Source organism: Lipotes vexillifer, unplaced genomic scaffold, assembly GCF_000442215.2.
Source record: "Lipotes vexillifer unplaced genomic scaffold, Lipotes_vexillifer_v1.1 scaffold1347, whole genome shotgun sequence".
Lineage (NCBI taxonomy): Eukaryota > Metazoa > Chordata > Mammalia > Artiodactyla > Lipotidae > Lipotes > Lipotes vexillifer.
The window spans coordinates 918,062-938,206 of record NW_006796201.1 but is presented as its reverse complement, the minus strand read 5'-3'; the positions used below and the strand labels follow the sequence as shown (position 1 = coordinate 938,206).

The following is a 20,145-nucleotide window of genomic DNA, read 5'->3' as shown; positions in this document are numbered from 1 at the left end:
AGGGAAAGTTTTTTAGAGAAAAAGGAAAAAATACGTATCTGCGGACAATTCTTTCTCAAAGTCATTTTATTGCAAAAGCATGAGGGACTGCCTTCCATCAGAAAATAAGTTTGCCCTTCTAAAGCTGGCTCAACATTTATCAAGTGCCTACATTGTCCTGGGCTCTCTTCCAGGTGGAGGATTGCAGAAGCTTCTTAAATTAGAGAATGTGTTAAAATACAGTAGAAGACGTAGCTACTTAACAAAATCCTGCCATCAGCCATTCCATCAACCTAGTACAATTCTTCAAATCCAGGATGCTGTCAGGTGCAGAATGCACCATTATTTTATGTAACACTGAGAAAGTAAAAATGCTGCCACTGAAACTCTGGAATCCACTGATTAAAAGACACACCCCATTTCAAAGATGCTAATTTTTAAGAGCATCTTAAATTCACTGGAATATGGTAAGCTGCTTACCCTCTAAATGATCACCTCTTTAAACCATCCACAAAGGTCAGATTGGTTTTTAACTGCAGCACACCTGTAGACAGTCCTTTGTTTTTTAAAAGAATTGTGCTTGCAAAAAAAAAAAAAGTTGCCTTGTCTACCTAGGATCCTTCCTAGGAAATGTGCTCTGGTGTCCAGAGGTCCTCAAAGCCACACTTCTCACATGTACAATAAGTCACCCAGGTTCAGTGTCTGCCCTAACGGGTCCTCAGAAACCCAGCCAAAGCAGAATCGCTCTGAACTCACCCCTCCCTTGTTCCCACAAGTGTTAGGGCTTTTGCTGGATGTCAAGGTTGAGGATCATGCAATGAAAGGGGGTCGCTGCCCTGGGAGATGAGGTGGGGCTGGAGCGCCTGGCGCTTTTTGTCTCCATTGCTTGAGCTTCAGAAGTCTCGGCCTCTTACACGTCACGGGGAACAGAAACAGCAGCTTATTCTACACCCGAGTGCAACAGCAACTTGCAAAACCACACAACAGCCAGGGATGTTGACTGCACAGTCATTTGTCAAAACTATTTGTTCTGAATGGCATTCTTTTTCTTCCTCAAGCTGTAAAAGCACAGTTAAAACCAATTGGGAGTGGGACTGGTGAACGGAGGGGAGACCACTCCATCCTTGGTCAGAGAGCCTCTGGGCCCCAGGAAGACACAATGAGGTGCAGATGAGAGCCAGTTCACCAGTCCTAGGAGGACCAGCCAGAGCTCAGGGATGAAATCTCCGCCCTCTGCTGTTTGGCAGCATGGGATGCAAACAGTAGAATGTGAAAAACTGAAAAAATCAAGAGTTCCACACTCAAGCACCCCCTTCCATCTAATGAGAAGCACAGAGCGAAGTCTGGAATGTCATCCTCGTGTGTGTGCAGCTGTAGGACAACCAGGGCGTTATGGCAGCCTTGCAGAGCATGCCTCCCATGGCCCTGCTTGCAGAAGTGTTCTTTGCTTCTCCCATTTGCCTGCATTTCTGTTCTGGTGTGGCCTCCTCAGAAAAAGGAGGGTTTAAGTGAAAGAGGCTGCATGTGTGTAGAAACCCAAGAAAGCTCAAACACCCAGGCCTGGGAATGGGCAGGGGCTGAGGTGACCACTGTTTTGCCTCTTGAGTTCTCACTGTTGAGTCTGTTCAGATTGTTTCCCATTGTCAGCTGCAAGCCCCCTCCCTCCATGCCTCAGTCCACACAGTGAGAGCAAACTGTGATCACCCAGCCTGTCTTGCCTGGCAGGTCACATAGTCAAAGGTGGCTGGCCAGCCTTTGATGATAAACTCCCTCTTGGACCAAGATGGACCACAGGCTGGTGCTGGGGGGCAGGTATTACTTTAACAGGAGGCCTGGGGGCGGGGGGTAGGGTGGAGGACAGGTAAGGTAAATTATACCTAGTAGCTGTCTTGTTGCTTTTCCCCATTTCTCAGTTTTTCACATTAAAAATGATGGCCTTTTCTGCACAGCAGGGTAATAGCAGCTAATTGTTAACTGAGTGCATCCCGTATGTCAGGCACTGTGCCAGGAGCTCTGCCGGTGTTACAGGCACTAACCGTGTCCCCACTTTAGCTCAGAGAATTAGCTAACCTGCTAGAGTCACATGTCCAGCCAAGTGTGCCGGGCTTCTACCCACTCACCTGAAGGGAGATAAGGTCTGTGTGGCAGAACGCCCGGGGCCCAGAGGACTGCTCCTGAGAGGTGCACTGGCAGGCAGCTGCCAGGTTGGAAAAGCTGTGAACCCAGCCTGGCAGCATGTGCTTCCTGCAAGTCTGACTGACCCTAGCAGGACTGTGGGTAGGTGCAAGCAGCTTAAACGAAGGATGGAAACAAAACAGGGAAGAGAAGGAAAAACGGGAGCATTCCAGGCCAGAAAGGAACAAAATACCATTTGAGGAGTGAGAAACCAAAAGAGAGGGAGGATTTATTCAAAGTACTGGAAAGGGGCAAGAAAATGAAATGGGATCCAGGAAGCTACAGGCAAACTGCAGGAGCCTACAGATAATTTGTATAATGAAAGGAAAAGTCATCTTGTTGGAATTTGTGGTGGAGGTGGCCTAGATTGGAAATATTATCCTATAACTTACCCCATTTCCAGTGAGAACCAGTGTAAAACTTTTCTAGAACATAGTAAATTGCACAGGGACATATTTAAAAAGAAAACAAGTTTTTCTCAGATCTGAAGCTTTCTGTCCTTTGTCACAGGGGGACCCAGGAAACCCAATGATGTGTGAGCTGAAGGAATTGAATCTGTGGGTGCTGAGAGGAATCCTGTCTCAGGGTGGTGAGAAATGCCCTGGCCTGTTCCTGTACATCAAGGTGGAAGACTACAGCAACTGGATCACATCCAAGACCAAGAAGACCAGCCCTCCCCTGTCTTCCTTCCACCACTGGAAAAACCCGATTCCTTTCCCCAGCCACTCATCATGTGATGTTGTGACACAGAAAAAACATGCTGGCCTGAGCCAGGTTGGACGGTCCCAACCATACTTCCAAGGACAAAAAAGGGCCACCATGCATTCATGGTCACAAATGGCAAATGGCACTCCAGTGAGTCTAGACTTTAGGGAAAAGGGTCTGAGGGAGTCAGACAAGTCTGAGGTGGCCATCCAACCCATGTACTATGACTACTATGGTGGGGAGGTTGGGGAGGGCAGGTCTCTATTGGGCCAGAACAGGTTACATCAGCCCCAAGAAATTATCTTATTTTTCTCTGTGCTTGTTTTCTTTGGTAATGGTATCTTAGTCTAGGAGCTAACCTTCCAAATGGAAGAGTAAGCTCAGAATGCTGAGTGCCAGGCATTCACCACACTGCTTTGGTGTCTCTTTTTGAGAGTTGCACAGCTGGGCTGCCACGGACAGGCCCACAGTACAGACTGGGCTGGCTCTCCCTCCTCTGTCCCACTCCCACATGTGGAGAGGTCATTTTCATGTGTGCTTGTGAACTAAACGTGGGCTAACAAGTGTCAAACCATTAGAGTGCCCTGTGGTTCTTTCAGTGTTTATGGTTCCCGGAGTGAGGCTGTGAAAACACTCCCCGGGGGCCGATGTTGCCTGGGAGGCGACCAGCAGCCTGGCTGGAGAACTGGGGACACCAGCCAGCACAGGGAACAGTGAGAGGACCCCATGACTATAGAGGAGCTGATTACTTTAATGGATCACTTTTTGGTCGGCAGCCGTCGCCTCCCTCTGGCTATTTCCCAGGGGGCAAATTGCCTGCAACTGCTCATTGGTGATTTTCATTTTATTCCAAGCCTTGCGGTAGCCTTTTAAGGACATCTGCAAAAAGGAGAAAGGGGGAGGAGGGAGAAGGTTATTTGGGACAAACGGATTGTGCCTATTCTACCTGCATCCAGCCCTGTGATGGTATGGATGACCTCGTATATGGGGCAGTGTCTGCATGCGTGCGGCGGACGCAGGCCACCTTGGGGCATCCGGAAGACTATTCTAGAGCTTGTCTCTGTTCCATGAAGTGAGAATTTGAAGGTTCCTTCTGTACTTCTTTGCTACTTCTTAGCCCCAGATGTGATGGGCCCAAGTATGGATCCTAATTTACTTTCCTGCTGCCAAGTGACCACTGGAAGGGCAGGTAAACACACTGTGGAAAAGGGAGCTGGGGTCTAGATGTGAGAATGCCAAGCTTCCCAAGTGACCTGACTGGGTTTTTAAGCTACCCTAAGGATGTCTTAAGTGCCCTCAATGTGCAACCTGGTCTGTGGCAGTCTTGGTGCTTTCCTTTTTTTTTTGATGCCAGCATATCATTTGCACTTTTCCTTTTTCTCTTCCATGGCTTACAAGGGGCAAGGGTGCTTCTGTGCACACTGTACCATATGAAAAGGCTACGGGGTTAGTCAACATCAAAAACCCATGGCAAATATGTAAATGCATGGAATCGGGTTCTGAGTGATACTAAAATCTTTTTCTCTTCCATGGCTTACAAGGGGCAAGGGTGCTTCTGTGCACACTGTACCATATGAAAAGGCTACGGGGTTAGTCAACATCAAAAACCCATGGCAAATATGTAAATGCATGGAATCGGGTTCTGAGTGATACTAAAATCCATTATTGGGCTTCCCTGGTGGCACAGTGGTTGAGAATCTGCCTGCTAATGCAGGGGACACGGGTTCAAGCCCTGGTCTGGGAGGATCCCACATGCCACGGAGCAACTAGGCCCGTGAGCCACAACTACTGAGCCTGCACGTCTGGGGCCTGTGCTCCGCAACCGCCTGGCGCTTTTTGTCTCCATTGCTTGAGCTTCAGAAGTCTCGGCCTCTTACACGTCACGGGGAACAGAAACAGCAGCTTATTCTACACCCGAGTGCAACAGCAACTTGCAAAACCACACAACAGCCAGGGATGTTGACTGCACAGTCATTTGTCAAAACTATTTGTTCTGAATGGCATTCTTTTTCTTCCTCAAGCTGTAAAAGCACAGTTAAAACCAATTGGGAGTGGGACTGGTGAACGGAGGGGAGACCACTCCATCCTTGGTCAGAGAGCCTCTGGGCCCCAGGAAGACACAATGAGGTGCAGATGAGAGCCAGTTCACCAGTCCTAGGAGGACCAGCCAGAGCTCAGGGATGAAATCTCCGCCCTCTGCTGTTTGGCAGCATGGGATGCAAACAGTAGAATGTGAAAAACTGAAAAAATCAAGAGTTCCACACTCAAGCACCCCCTTCCATCTAATGAGAAGCACAGAGCGAAGTCTGGAATGTCATCCTCGTGTGTGTGCAGCTGTAGGACAACCAGGGCGTTATGGCAGCCTTGCAGAGCATGCCTCCCATGGCCCTGCTTGCAGAAGTGTTCTTTGCTTCTCCCATTTGCCTGCATTTCTGTTCTGGTGTGGCCTCCTCAGAAAAAGGAGGGTTTAAGTGAAAGAGGCTGCATGTGTGTAGAAACCCAAGAAAGCTCAAACACCCAGGCCTGGGAATGGGCAGGGGCTGAGGTGACCACTGTTTTGCCTCTTGAGTTCTCACTGTTGAGTCTGTTCAGATTGTTTCCCATTGTCAGCTGCAAGCCCCCTCCCTCCATGCCTCAGTCCACACAGTGAGAGCAAACTGTGATCACCCAGCCTGTCTTGCCTGGCAGGTCACATAGTCAAAGGTGGCTGGCCAGCCTTTGATGATAAACTCCCTCTTGGACCAAGATGGACCACAGGCTGGTGCTGGGGGGCAGGTATTACTTTAACAGGAGGCCTGGGGGCGGGGGGTAGGGTGGAGGACAGGTAAGGTAAATTATACCTAGTAGCTGTCTTGTTGCTTTTCCCCATTTCTCAGTTTTTCACATTAAAAATGATGGCCTTTTCTGCACAGCAGGGTAATAGCAGCTAATTGTTAACTGAGTGCATCCCGTATGTCAGGCACTGTGCCAGGAGCTCTGCCGGTGTTACAGGCACTAACCGTGTCCCCACTTTAGCTCAGAGAATTAGCTAACCTGCTAGAGTCACATGTCCAGCCAAGTGTGCCGGGCTTCTACCCACTCACCTGAAGGGAGATAAGGTCTGTGTGGCAGAACGCCCGGGGCCCAGAGGACTGCTCCTGAGAGGTGCACTGGCAGGCAGCTGCCAGGTTGGAAAAGCTGTGAACCCAGCCTGGCAGCATGTGCTTCCTGCAAGTCTGACTGACCCTAGCAGGACTGTGGGTAGGTGCAAGCAGCTTAAACGAAGGATGGAAACAAAACAGGGAAGAGAAGGAAAAACGGGAGCATTCCAGGCCAGAAAGGAACAAAATACCATTTGAGGAGTGAGAAACCAAAAGAGAGGGAGGATTTATTCAAAGTACTGGAAAGGGGCAAGAAAATGAAATGGGATCCAGGAAGCTACAGGCAAACTGCAGGAGCCTACAGATAATTTGTATAATGAAAGGAAAAGTCATCTTGTTGGAATTTGTGGTGGAGGTGGCCTAGATTGGAAATATTATCCTATAACTTACCCCATTTCCAGTGAGAACCAGTGTAAAACTTTTCTAGAACATAGTAAATTGCACAGGGACATATTTAAAAAGAAAACAAGTTTTTCTCAGATCTGAAGCTTTCTGTCCTTTGTCACAGGGGGACCCAGGAAACCCAATGATGTGTGAGCTGAAGGAATTGAATCTGTGGGTGCTGAGAGGAATCCTGTCTCAGGGTGGTGAGAAATGCCCTGGCCTGTTCCTGTACATCAAGGTGGAAGACTACAGCAACTGGATCACATCCAAGACCAAGAAGACCAGCCCTCCCCTGTCTTCCTTCCACCACTGGAAAAACCCGATTCCTTTCCCCAGCCACTCATCATGTGATGTTGTGACACAGAAAAAACATGCTGGCCTGAGCCAGGTTGGACGGTCCCAACCATACTTCCAAGGACAAAAAAGGGCCACCATGCATTCATGGTCACAAATGGCAAATGGCACTCCAGTGAGTCTAGACTTTAGGGAAAAGGGTCTGAGGGAGTCAGACAAGTCTGAGGTGGCCATCCAACCCATGTACTATGACTACTATGGTGGGGAGGTTGGGGAGGGCAGGTCTCTATTGGGCCAGAACAGGTTACATCAGCCCCAAGAAATTATCTTATTTTTCTCTGTGCTTGTTTTCTTTGGTAATGGTATCTTAGTCTAGGAGCTAACCTTCCAAATGGAAGAGTAAGCTCAGAATGCTGAGTGCCAGGCATTCACCACACTGCTTTGGTGTCTCTTTTTGAGAGTTGCACAGCTGGGCTGCCACGGACAGGCCCACAGTACAGACTGGGCTGGCTCTCCCTCCTCTGTCCCACTCCCACATGTGGAGAGGTCATTTTCATGTGTGCTTGTGAACTAAACGTGGGCTAACAAGTGTCAAACCATTAGAGTGCCCTGTGGTTCTTTCAGTGTTTATGGTTCCCGGAGTGAGGCTGTGAAAACACTCCCCGGGGGCCGATGTTGCCTGGGAGGCGACCAGCAGCCTGGCTGGAGAACTGGGGACACCAGCCAGCACAGGGAACAGTGAGAGGACCCCATGACTATAGAGGAGCTGATTACTTTAATGGATCACTTTTTGGTCGGCAGCCGTCGCCTCCCTCTGGCTATTTCCCAGGGGGCAAATTGCCTGCAACTGCTCATTGGTGATTTTCATTTTATTCCAAGCCTTGCGGTAGCCTTTTAAGGACATCTGCAAAAAGGAGAAAGGGGGAGGAGGGAGAAGGTTATTTGGGACAAACGGATTGTGCCTATTCTACCTGCATCCAGCCCTGTGATGGTATGGATGACCTCGTATATGGGGCAGTGTCTGCATGCGTGCGGCGGACGCAGGCCACCTTGGGGCATCCGGAAGACTATTCTAGAGCTTGTCTCTGTTCCATGAAGTGAGAATTTGAAGGTTCCTTCTGTACTTCTTTGCTACTTCTTAGCCCCAGATGTGATGGGCCCAAGTATGGATCCTAATTTACTTTCCTGCTGCCAAGTGACCACTGGAAGGGCAGGTAAACACACTGTGGAAAAGGGAGCTGGGGTCTAGATGTGAGAATGCCAAGCTTCCCAAGTGACCTGACTGGGTTTTTAAGCTACCCTAAGGATGTCTTAAGTGCCCTCAATGTGCAACCTGGTCTGTGGCAGTCTTGGTGCTTTCCTTTTTTTTTTGATGCCAGCATATCATTTGCACTTTTCCTTTTTCTCTTCCATGGCTTACAAGGGGCAAGGGTGCTTCTGTGCACACTGTACCATATGAAAAGGCTACGGGGTTAGTCAACATCAAAAACCCATGGCAAATATGTAAATGCATGGAATCGGGTTCTGAGTGATACTAAAATCCATTATTGGGCTTCCCTGGTGGCACAGTGGTTGAGAATCTGCCTGCTAATGCAGGGGACACGGGTTCAAGCCCTGGTCTGGGAGGATCCCACATGCCACGGAGCAACTAGGCCCGTGAGCCACAACTACTGAGCCTGCACGTCTGGGGCCTGTGCTCCGCAACAAGAGAGGCCGCGATAGTGAGAGGCCCGCGCACCGCGATGAAGAGTGGCCCCTGCTTGCCGCAACTAGAGAAAGCCCTCGCACAGAAACCAAGACCCAACACAGCAAAAATAAATTAATTAATAAACTCCTACCCCCAACATCTTAAAAAAAAATCCATTATTATCTCAATTTTTAAAAACTGGCTTCTCCGTGTATAAAATAGCAATCACTAAATTATCAATGGTGGGGGGAGGGATTCAGAAGCTTCCAGAGATCAATAAGAAAACAAGCAACTAAAAACACACCATTAGGGGCTTCCCTGGTGGTGCAGTGGTTGAGAGTCCGCCTGCCGATGCAGGGGACACGGGTTCATGCCGCGGTCCGGGAAGATCCCACATGCCGCGGAGCGGCTGGGCCCGTGAGCCTGTGCATCTGGAGCCTGTGCTCCGCAACGTACGGCAAAAACAAAAACAAAAAACAAAACAAAAAAACCCACACCATTACTAGAGTCTCTTCCTGATAACCTGAAAAGACTGTCCCTAACAAGAAAAAGGAACTTTAAGGAAAAAAAAAAAAGCCATCTTTATTTTGGTGTAAGAGTTGAAGCAACGGCTGAGATTTCTCACAGGTATTATGTGTCTAAAATCCTGTATTCTTACCTCAGCAAACAAAATCTTAAACAAAAATGTGAGGGGCATAAGATATCACGGGTCTCGGGACTTCCTGTAACTCACCTCTGCAATCTCCACTTTCCTCTCCCACATCCTGATGGCCTTCTCCAGGTCCCTGTTTCGGATCTTCTCCCGGACGTACATCATCACCTGTGGCGCTCGGAACTCAGACAGCTGCTTCCGGAGCTGCTTGTTCAGAGCCATGGCCTTGGCCCGGTCCTGGGGTGGGAAGGACCAATTAAACGTGGGGCTCCCTGGCAGTTCTAGCCTTCTGGGACTTACTGGTCCTGGCATCTCTCCCCAGTTTCAATGTAGTTCTAAAAATTATGTTTACATTTTCAAAGGAGTGGGTGAAATCACAAGATTCTTTTTCTTTACAGGTCGTGACATTTTCCTCCAGTTTAGAAACATTAAGTAAAGTCTAAAACAGTCTTTTTCCCTCCCTTCCTTCCTTTCTTCCTTCCTCCCTTCCTCTATTAAGGAATATGCTTTACTTTTGATTGCTTAGGGGCTTTTTTTGCTTTGGAAAAATTATGTATTTAAGTATACTTTGATTAGATCAAATTCAATTCATTTTCCTGTCTTTTTTTTTTGACAGAATACACATAACATAAATTTTCCAATTTTTAAGTGTACAGTTCTGTGGCATTCACGGAACAATTCACATTGTTTTGCAACCTTTATCACCAGCCATCTCCAGAATTTTTTCATCTGCCCCAACTGAACCTCTGTACTCATTAAACACTAACTCCCCAAACCCCCTCCCCGTAGGCCCTGGCAACTACCATTCTATTTTCTGTCTCCATGAATGTGACTACTCTAGGTACCTCATATAAGTGGAATCATACAATATTTGTCCTTTTGTGACTGGCTAATTTCACTTAGCATAAATGTCTTCAGTGTTCATCCATGTTGTAGCATGTCAAAATTTCTTTCCTTTTTAAGGATGAATAATATTCATCCTTAAAATAATATAAATAAAATAATATATTCTATTATATGCATATACAACTCACTTTGGCTATTCACTCATCTGTCAATGGACACTTGAGTTCTTTCTACATTTTGGCTATTGTAAATAATGCTGCTACAAACATGGGTGTACAAATACCTGTTGTTCAAGTTCATGCTTTCAATTATTTTGGGTATATACCTGGAAGACAACTTGCTGGATCATATGATTATTCAAATTTTTGAGGACTCTGTCTTTTTACATTTCATATTCAAAAATTATTATACAGTAAAATTAACTAGTCTTTTTCTTCTGAGTGGCTTTTTGAATCAGCATTGTCCTTTTAACAATTGTTTTGAATAGGCAATACATTCAATTCAAATGGTATAAAAGTACACAGTGACAAGCTCCCAACCCACCCCTGTCCCCAGCCACACAGGTCCCCTTCCAAGAAGCATACACTATTTTTAGGTTTCATGCATCCTTCTAGAGATCTATATCCATACAAACATATATGTTTACCTTTCTGACCCAAAGAGTAGCCAATTCTATTCACTTTCATTCATCCAACTTTTTTTTCCCACTTGATACATATTGAAGATTCTTCTGTATCAACACATAAAGAATTTACTCATTCTTTTTAACAGCTTCATAATTTTCCATTGTATGGATGTACCATACTTTAACAGGTCCCCACCAACAGTCACTTAGCTTCTCCATCTCTTGCTATTACAACAAGCAGTGCTGTGCTTACAAAGTTTCTGGGTATACATCATTTTGTAAAAATGCAAGTACAATATATCAGTAGGATAAGCTACTGAAAGTGAAATTGCTTATTCTAAGGCAGTGGTTCTCAACCAGAAGCTATTTTGCCCCCAGGAGACATTTGGCAATGTCCAGAGACATTTTTGTGTGTCACAATTAGGGGAGTGCTACTGACATAGGGTAGGTGGAGGCCAGGGATGCTGCTAAACACCCTGCAATGCACAGCATGGCCCCCACAAGGAAGAATTATCTGACCCGAAATGTCAGTAGGGTCTAGGTTGAGAAACCCTGCCCTAAGCATATGTGTATGTATGGTAAATGGTGCTAACTTGCCTTCTATTATAATGATGAAGGCAATTATACTTCTGCAGCAATGTTTGAGACTGCCTGTTTTCTCCATTCTCGCAACACAATCTTACTTTTTCATCTTTGTCAATCTAACAGAGGGAAAATGGTACCTCACTATAGCTTTATTTTCTGTTCCTTATGAGCAAAGAGGAACATTTTTCATATGTTTGAGATATTTTAGCTTTTCTGTTTAAATCTTTGGCCCAGTTTTTTCCTATTTTTTGTTAGATTTTTCTTGTTAATTTATAAGACATTTATCTTTTAAGAAAATTAGCTCCTTCTGATATTAAATACAATATTTTTCCAGTTACTTATCTTTGGGCTTCACTTATGATGGTTTTTGCCATGCAGAAAATTTTTTATTTTTATATAGCTGACTTCATTGATTTCATGGTTTATAGCTTTCACATTTTAAAAGTCTTCCATATTCCAAGATTACAATAAAAATGTTCCCACTATATAAGTTCAGGACTTTAATGGTTTTATTGTTAACATTTAAATCTCTGATATGCCTGGATTAATTCTGCTATTACATATAGTTCCAAATTAATTTTTTCCTAAATGGCTACCCAGTCATTGCAAATCATTTGTTGAATAATCTGTTGTCTCTCATTGCAATGCCACCTTTATCACAAACTAAATGTATCAATATCAAAACTATCAGAAACTTGATCATATACATATCATATATGGTCTGTATTAGAGTTCATCATATGGCTTACATTTTTTTCTTTTATCTTCCCATCTATTCATGGACTTGTTTTAAATACTGTAACTTCATAACACATTTCAGTATCTAGTAAGGCTAGTCTCCTCCTTATTAAGAATTTTGTGGATATTCTTATTTATTCTTCCAAAAGAATTTTTGAGTCAGTTTACTTAAGCCTTTAAAAAAATCTCCTTGTGGGACTTCCCTGTTGGTCCAGTGGGTAGGACTCCACGCTCCCAATGCAGGAGGCCTGGGTTCTATCCCTGGTCAGGGAACTAGATCCCACGTGCATTCTGCAACTAGGTGTTTGCGTGCCGCAACTGAGAGTCCACGTGCCGCAACCAAGAAGTCTGCATGCTGCAGCTAAGAAGCCTGTGAGCCATGACTTAAAAAGATCCTGCATGCCATGACTGAGGATCTCGCATGCTGCAACTAAGACCCGGTGCAGCCAAGATAAATAAAAATTTTTTTAAATCTCCTTGTTATTTTAATTGGAATACTATTATTTCACAGATCAACTTAAACAGAATTAACGTTTTTTATGATGTTGAATCTTCCTAACGTAGTATTGTATTTTGATTCCTCGCTGTGACACTGGCATCACCTGGGAATTGGGTGAACGTGCAAAGCCTCAGGCCACCCATACCTATCCAATCAGAATCTGCTTTTAACAAGATCCCCAGGTGACTGGTTGTCACCTTCTGGTTTGAAAAATGCTGTTTTAACCCAATAAAATTATTTTTTTATCAACTTGTTTTCAGAATGCAACAAAAATTTGTCAGGAAGTGTTCAGTGCATATCTATTATCGGTCTAGCATGACATACAACAGTGGGGAGACCTAAAAATGTACCAAGAACCATCAGTGGACACTCCTGTGAGAATGACGATTACAGAATACCTAAGATAAAATATAATGAAGTAGCAAGAATTAAAGCATTAAAAAATAGGTACTAGCTATGAGGGATATGCTGAGAAGACCCGGGACTGCAGTCCCTATGCAGCACCCAACTTGTAGAGCAGGGGTGAAACTACAGGAAAGACAGGCCACTGTTCCCACACCCAGCTCCAGTGCAATGGTGCAGAAATTTTGCCCAAGGGGAGAGGCTGTAAAATATAAAGCTCTGGAATGCTGCCTAAGAAGGTAAACTTTATTTGTATCAGAGTGTGGGGAGTTCATGCTAAAGACTTTGTGGAAAACAATGGAGATCTTTGGGATGAGCAATTAAGATCAATCTGATAGTTCCATATTAGTAGCAACAAGCAAAAAGTAGATTAGCTAGATGTTTAACTTAACCAGAGAAAGAGACAATTAAGAGCCTTATGGGGTTAGAGCAAGCCTCAATGACTGGCAACACTTTGCCCCTGTGACAGGGCCTGACTGTAATTAGATCAGAATGTGGAACAATTCATGTCTCAAGGTGCTAAAGCAATAGAGCAATTAGCTAGTAATTAATAGAGGCTAACAGCTAGGTGTGACACCAATAGAGGTAGACCGGCAAGAAGTTTGCTGGAAGATGGAGGAGGCAAAGAGAACTAAGCTGAAATCACCCTGGTTGTCAGGGAGATTGTATCCATGATCAAGGCTGTATCCTCTGGGGAGCCACATCAGAGGCTACTAACAGCAGGAGAAATAGATTTTACTGAATCAGTAAAGGCAAATTAGTAAACAACAAGCAAAAACAATGACAAGACCAAGATCAGTATCTGGTGATGCTAAAGTATATTATCTAAAAAGTCCAGTATTCAACAAAAATTATGAAATAGGAAAGAAACAAGGAAGTGTGACCCACACAGGGAAAAAAGCAGGCAACATAAACTGCCTTTCGGAGAATCCAGATGGTGGACTTAGCAAAGTCTTCAAAGCAACTATTATAAAGGTGTTCAAAAAACGAAAGGAAACCATGTTTAAAGAATTAAAAGAATATATGATGATAGTGTCTTATCAGAGAATATCAATAAAGAGGTAGAAATTATTTAAAAAAATAAAAAGAAGAACCAAAGAGAAAATCTGGAGTCTTTCCAAATGGAATGAAAAATTCACTAGAGGGGATCAACAGTACACTTAAGCCAAGAGAAGAAATAATCAGTTAACTTAAGGTAAGCTGATAGAGATTATGCAATATGGAGAACACAGAGAAAAAAGAAGCAAGAAGTCTTGGAGAAACGTGGAACACCCCTAAGTGCAGCAACACACATGAAAACTTCCCACATCCACAAACTTCAACAAACTCCAAGTAGGATCAGTGCAAAGAAATCCATGCCCAGATACTTTGTACCCAAAATGTTGACTGACAAGGCAAAGAGAATATATTGAAAGCAGCAAGAGAAAACAAGTCATCACATACAAGGGAAGCCCAATAAGATTAATACTTGACTTCTCATCAGAAACAAAATGGAGGCCCAAAGGCAGTGGGATTACATATTCTAAGTGCTGAAAGGAAAAAAAAAACTGTCAACAAAGAATCTTACATCTAGCAAAACTACCTTTCAGAAATGCAAGAAAGCAATGAGCAAGCACACCCAGATCTTGGTTTCCAATATTAATCAAATAAAAAGACCCAAGACTCCTTGGAGAAATGGCTAATTCTAGGACTGGGGCAGGAAATATACAAGAAGAGCCTGGAGCATCTTCTAGTTCCAGAAAGGAAAGAGGTGCTCAAAACAAAACACACACACATACAACAACAACAATAACCACCCACAAAAATGGGGATATACCAGAGGAACACAGAACCTGACTGAAAGAGCTCTCAATAGCCAACTGGAACAATGGGAGCAACAAAATAAATAATGTTAGATTATAAACCAATATATAAAATTAATATTCATGAATTTATGCTGATATAAATAAATAATGTTTAAAATAAACAAATGGGGTAGAATTGACAAATCTCTCACAGAGAATAATTCCAAAAAATGTATAACCCCTACTTCTTAAGCGTGGCACAGGGCCTTTGCTTATTATGTATGAGCTGCAGACTGATTTTCTTCCAAAGTGTACAATATGGAAAGGGAGAAAGAAAGAGTAACTTTGCAGTGGAGAAACCTGTGGAACACCATCTCAGCCAGGTGATCAAGGTTAACATCAGCAATGAAAAGTCTTGTTGACAGGATGCTCCCTTGATATGATGTGATGAAAATAGCACTTTACTTATGTAGAACAAGGCTACATCCAAGAAAACAAATAGCACAAACACAGGTAATTATGTAGGTAATTATAAAAAAAACAGCATAATTGCATATTTTCCTTCTTTTAACTGATTTAAAAAGCATTTTCATAAAACAATATGTATATAATTTTATATTGGACCTATAACATATAAAATATATTTTACAATAATAGCACAAAAGCAGGCTGAAATGAATCTGTATTTGAGGAGGAAAATAACACTATATGGTAACTCACATCTACAGGAAGAAGTGAAGAGAACCACACAAGTGGTAAAGGAAGGTTAATGTAACAAATTCTATGAACATACTGCATCTCCTTTCTTCTTTCAGCTTTTGGATCCCTTCCTCACACCGTTTACAAAGTAACTCACAATGGATTGTAACCTAAATTTAAGACCTATAAAAGTCTTAAGAAAAGACATAGGAAGGACTTCCCTGGTGGCACAGTGGTTAAGAATCCACCTGCCAATGCAGGGGACATGGGTTTGAGCCCTGGGCTGGGAAGATCCCACATGCTGTGGAGCAACTAAGCCCATGCGCCACAGCTACTGAGCCTGTGCTCTACAGCCTGTGAGCCACAACTACTGAGCCTGTGCACCACAACTACTGAAGCCTGTGTACCTAGAGCCTGTGCTCCTCAACAAGGGAAGCCACTGCAACAAGAAGCCCGCACACCACAACGAACAGTATCCCCCGCTCACCACAACTAGAGAAAGTCCTCACGCAGCAACAAAAACCCAACTCAGTCAAAAATAAATAAATAAAATAAATAAATTTATTAAAAAAAAAAAACTGGGCAAAGGCCTTGAATACACATTTCTGCAAAAAAGATAGACATGTGGCCAAAAAGCATATGAAAAGATGCTTCATGTCATCAGTAATTAAGGAAATTCAAATCAAAACCACAATGAAATACCACTTCACACCCACTAGGACAGCATTAAAAAAAACACCTGAAAATAACAAGTGTTGGTGAACACGAACAGAAACTGGAACACTCACATGTACATTTTCTTTCTTTTTTTTTTTTTTTCCTTTTTGCAGTACGCAGGCCTCTCACTGTTCTGGCCTCTCCCGTTGCAGAGCACAGGCTCCGGACGCGCAGGCTCAGCAGCCATGGCTCACGGGCCCAGCGGCTCCGCGGCATGTGGGATCTTCCCAGACCAGGGCACGAACCCGTGTCTCCTGCATAGGCAGGAGGACTCTCAACCACTGCACCACCAGGGAAGCCCCATTTTCTTTTTTTAAGTTATAGGAATTTTCTTTATATTTCCACTCAACTTTCATGTATTTCTTTTTCTTATTAGTCATCCATTTTCTACACATCAGTGTATACATGTCAATCCCAATTGCCCAATTCATCACACCACAACCCGCACCCCCTGCCACTTTCCCCCCTTAGTGTCCATACATTTTTTCTCTACTTCTGTGTCTCAATTTCTGCTCTGCAAACCAGTTCATCTGTACCATTTTCTAGGCTCCACATATATGCGTTAATATACGATATTTGTTTTTCTCTTTCTGACTTACTTCACTCTGTATGACAGTCTCTAGATCCATCCATGTCTCTACAAATGACCCAATTTCGTTCCTTTTATGGCTGAGTAATATTCCATTGTATATATGTTCCACAACTTCTTTATCCATTCGTCTGTTGATGGGCATTTAGGTTGCTTCCATGACCTGGCTATTGTAAATAGTGCTGCAATGAACACTGGAGTGCATGTATCTTTTTGAATTATGTTTTTCTCTGGGTATATGCCCAGTAGTGGGATTGCTGGGTCATATGGTAATTCTATGTTTAGTTCTTTAAGGAACCTCCATACTGTTCTCCATAGTGGCTGTATCAATTTACACTCCCACCAACAGTGCAAGACACTTCCCTTTTCTCCACACACTCTCCAGCATTTGTTGTTTGTAGATTTTCTAATAATGCCCATTCTGACTGGTGTGAGGTGATACCTCACTGTAGTTTTGATTTACATTTCTCTAATGATTAGTGATGTTGAGCATCCTTTCATGTGTTTGCTGGCAATCTGTATATCTTCTTTGGAGACATGTCTATTTAGGTCTTCTGCCCATTTTTGGATTGGGTTGTTTGATTTTTTGATATTGAGCTGCATGAGTTGCTTGTGTATTTTGGAGATTAATCCTTTGTCCATTCATTCATTTGCAAATATTTTCTCCCATTCTGAGGGTTGTCTTTTCATCTAGTTTATGGTTTCCTTTGCTGTACAAAAGCTTTTAAGTTTCATTAGGTTCCATTTGTTTATTTTTGGTTTTATTTCCATTACTCTAGGAGGTGGATCAAAAATATCTTGCTGTGATTTATGTCAAAGACTGTTCTTCCTATGTTTTCCGCTAAGAGTTTTATAGTGCCCGGTTACGCTTACGTCTCTAATCCATTTTGAGTTTATTTTTGTGTATGGTGTTAGGGAGTGTTCTAATTTCAGTCTTTTACATGGAGCTGTCCAGTTTTCCCAGCACCACTTATTGAAGAGACTGTCTTTTCTCCATTATATATCCTTGCCTCCTTTGTCATAGATTAGATGACCACAGATGCGTGGGTTTATCTCTGGGCTTTCTATCCTGTTCCATTGATATATATTTCTGCTTTTGTGCCAGTACCATATTGCCTTGATTACTGTAGCTTTGTAGTATAGTCTGAAGTCAGGGAGACTCATTCCTCCAGCTCCATTTTTTTCCCTCAAGACTGCTTTGGCTATTCAGGGTCTTTTGTGTCTCCATACAAATTTTAAGATTTTTTGTTCTATCTCTGTAAAAAATGCCATTGGTAATTTGATAGGGATTGCATTGAATCTGTAGATTGCTTTGGGTAGTACAGTCATTTGCACAATATTGATTCTTCCAATCCAAGAATATGGTATATCTCTCCATCTGTTGGTATCATCTTTCATTTCTTTCATCAGTGTCTTATAGTTTTCTGCATACAGGTCTTTTGTCTCCCTAGGTAGGTTTATTCCTAGGTATTTTATTCTTTTTGTTGCAATGGTAAATGGGAGTGTTTCATTAATTTCTCTTTCAGATTTTTCATCATTAGTGTATAGAAATGCAAGAGATTTCTGTGCATTAATTTTGTAACCTGCAACTTTACCACATTCATTGATCAGCTCTAGTAGTTTTCTGGTGGCATTTTTAGGATTCTCTATGTATAGTGCCATGTCATCTGCAAACACGGAGAGTTTTACTTCTTCTTTTCCAATTTGTATTCCTTTTATTTCTTTTTCTTCTCTGATTGCCACGGCTAGGACTTCCAAAACTATGTTGAATAATAGTGGTGAGAGTGGACATCCTTGTCTTGTTCATGATCTTAGAGTAAATGCTTTCAGTTTTTCACCATTGAGAATGATGTTTGCTGTGGGTTTGTTGTATATGGCCTTTATTATGTTGAGGTAGGTTCACTCTATGCCCACTTTCTGGAGAGTTTTTATCATAAATGGGTGTTGAATTTTGTCAAATGCTTTTTCTGCAACTATTGAGATGATCATATGGTTTTTCTTTTTCAATCTGTTAATAAGGTGTATCACGTTGATTGATTTGCGTACATTGAAAAATTCTTGCAATCCTAGGATAAATCCCACTTGATCATGGTGTATGATCCTTTTAATGTGTTGTTGGATTCTGTTTGCTAGTATTTTGTTGAGGATTTTTGCATCTATATTCATCAGTCATATTGGTCTCTAATTTTCTTTTTCTGTAGTATCTTTGTCTGGTTTTGGTAACAGGGTGATGGTGGCCTCATAGAATGAGTTTGGGGGTTTTCCTTCCTCAGCAATTTTTTGGAAGAGTTTGAGAAGGATGGGTGTTAGCTCTTTAAATGTTTGATAGAATTCACCTGTGAAGCCATCTGGCCCTGGGCTTTTGTTTGGTGGAGATTTTTAATCACCGTTGCAATTTCATTACTTGTGATTCGTCTGTTCATATTTTCTATTTCTTCCTGGTTCAGTCTTGGAAGGTTATACCTTTCTAAGGATTTGTCCATTTCTTCCAGGTTGTCCATTTTATTGGCATAGAGTTGCTTGTAGTAGTCTCTTAGGATGCTTTGTATTTCTGCAGTGTCTGTTGTAACTTCTCCTTTTTCATTTCTAATTTTATTGATTTGAGTCCTCTCCCTCTTTTTCTTGATGAGTCTGGCTAATGGTTTATCAATTTTGTTTATCTTCTCAAAGAACCAGCTTTTAGTTTTATTGATCTTTGCTACCGTTTCCTTCCTGTCTTTCTCATTTATTTCTGATCTCATCTTTATGATTTCTTTCCTTCTGCTAACTTTGGGGGTTTTTTGTTCTTCTTTCTCTAATTGCTTTAGGTGCAAGGTTAGGTTGTTTATTTGAGATGTTTCTTGTTTCTTGAGGTAGGCTTGTATAGCTACAAACTTCCCTCTTAGAACTGCTTTTGCTGCATCCCATAGGTTTTGGATCGTCGTGTTTTCATTGTCATTTGTGTCTAGGTATTTTTTGATTTCCTCTTTGATTTCTTTGTGATATCTTGGTTATGTATTGTTTAGCCTTGGTAATGTATTGTTTAGCCTCCATGTGTTTGTGTTTTTTACGTTTTTTTCCCCTGTAATCGATTTCTAATCTCATAGCGTTTTGGTCAGAAAAGATGCTTGATATGATTTCAATTTTCTTAAATTTACTGAGGCTTGATTTGTGACCCAAGATGTGATCTATCCTGGAGAATGTTCCATGCACACTTGAGAAGAAAGTGTAATCTAGCTGTTTTTGGATGGAATGTCCTAAAAATATCAATTAAATCTATCTGGTCTATTGTGTCATTTAAAACTTCTATTTCCTTATTAATTTTCTGTTTGGATGATCTGTCCATTGGTGTAAGTGAGGTGTTAAAGTCCCCCACTATTATTGTGCTACTGTCGATTTCCTCTTTTAGAGCTGTTAGCAGTTGCCTTATGTATTGAGGTTCTCCTATGTTGGGTGCATATATATTTATAATTGTTATATCCTCTTCTTTGTCTCTTGTAACATTCTTTAAAGTCTATTTTATCTGATATGAGTATTGCTGCTCCAGCCTTCTTTTGATTTCACTTGCATAGAATATCTTTTTCCATCCCCTCACTTTCAGTCTGTATGTGTCCCTAGGTCTGAAGTGGGTCTCTTGTAGACAGCATATATATGGGTCTTGTTTTT

General features: G+C 42.6%; 3 protein-coding genes across 5 annotated transcripts in view; 2 read left to right on the top strand and 1 right to left on the bottom strand.

The window, feature by feature from the left end:
- Positions 1-3,210, top strand: part of LOC103081910 (inactive serine protease 54-like) — a 13,392-nt gene extending 10,182 nt beyond the window's left edge. The window contains 1 exon segment of the mRNA XM_007468330.1: positions 2,665-3,210. Coding sequence (XP_007468392.1) covers positions 2,665-3,210 — 546 coding nt within the window.
- Positions 3,211-5,605: 2,395 nt separating this feature from the next.
- PRSS54 (serine protease 54) lies at positions 5,606-7,053 on the top strand. Its single transcript, XM_007468329.1, has 2 exons — positions 5,606-5,620; positions 6,508-7,053. Exons 1-2 carry the CDS (start codon positions 5,606-5,608, stop codon positions 7,051-7,053), a joined length of 561 nt encoding a protein of 186 aa, XP_007468391.1.
- A 161-nt stretch (positions 7,054-7,214) lies between these two features.
- Positions 7,215-20,145, bottom strand: part of CFAP263 (cilia and flagella associated protein 263) — a 30,625-nt gene continuing 17,694 nt past the window's right edge. The window contains exons 7-8 of one of the 3 annotated variants that reach the window (XM_007468309.1): positions 9,098-9,253; positions 7,215-7,581 (exon numbers count right to left, since the gene is read on the bottom strand). In XM_007468309.1, the coding sequence (XP_007468371.1) occupies positions 7,453-7,581; positions 9,098-9,253 (285 nt within the window). In that variant the 3' untranslated portion in view covers positions 7,215-7,452. The remainder of the gene's footprint in view (positions 7,582-9,097; positions 9,254-20,145) is intronic. The other 2 variants (XM_007468308.1, XM_007468307.1) reach the window with 2 other exon arrangements.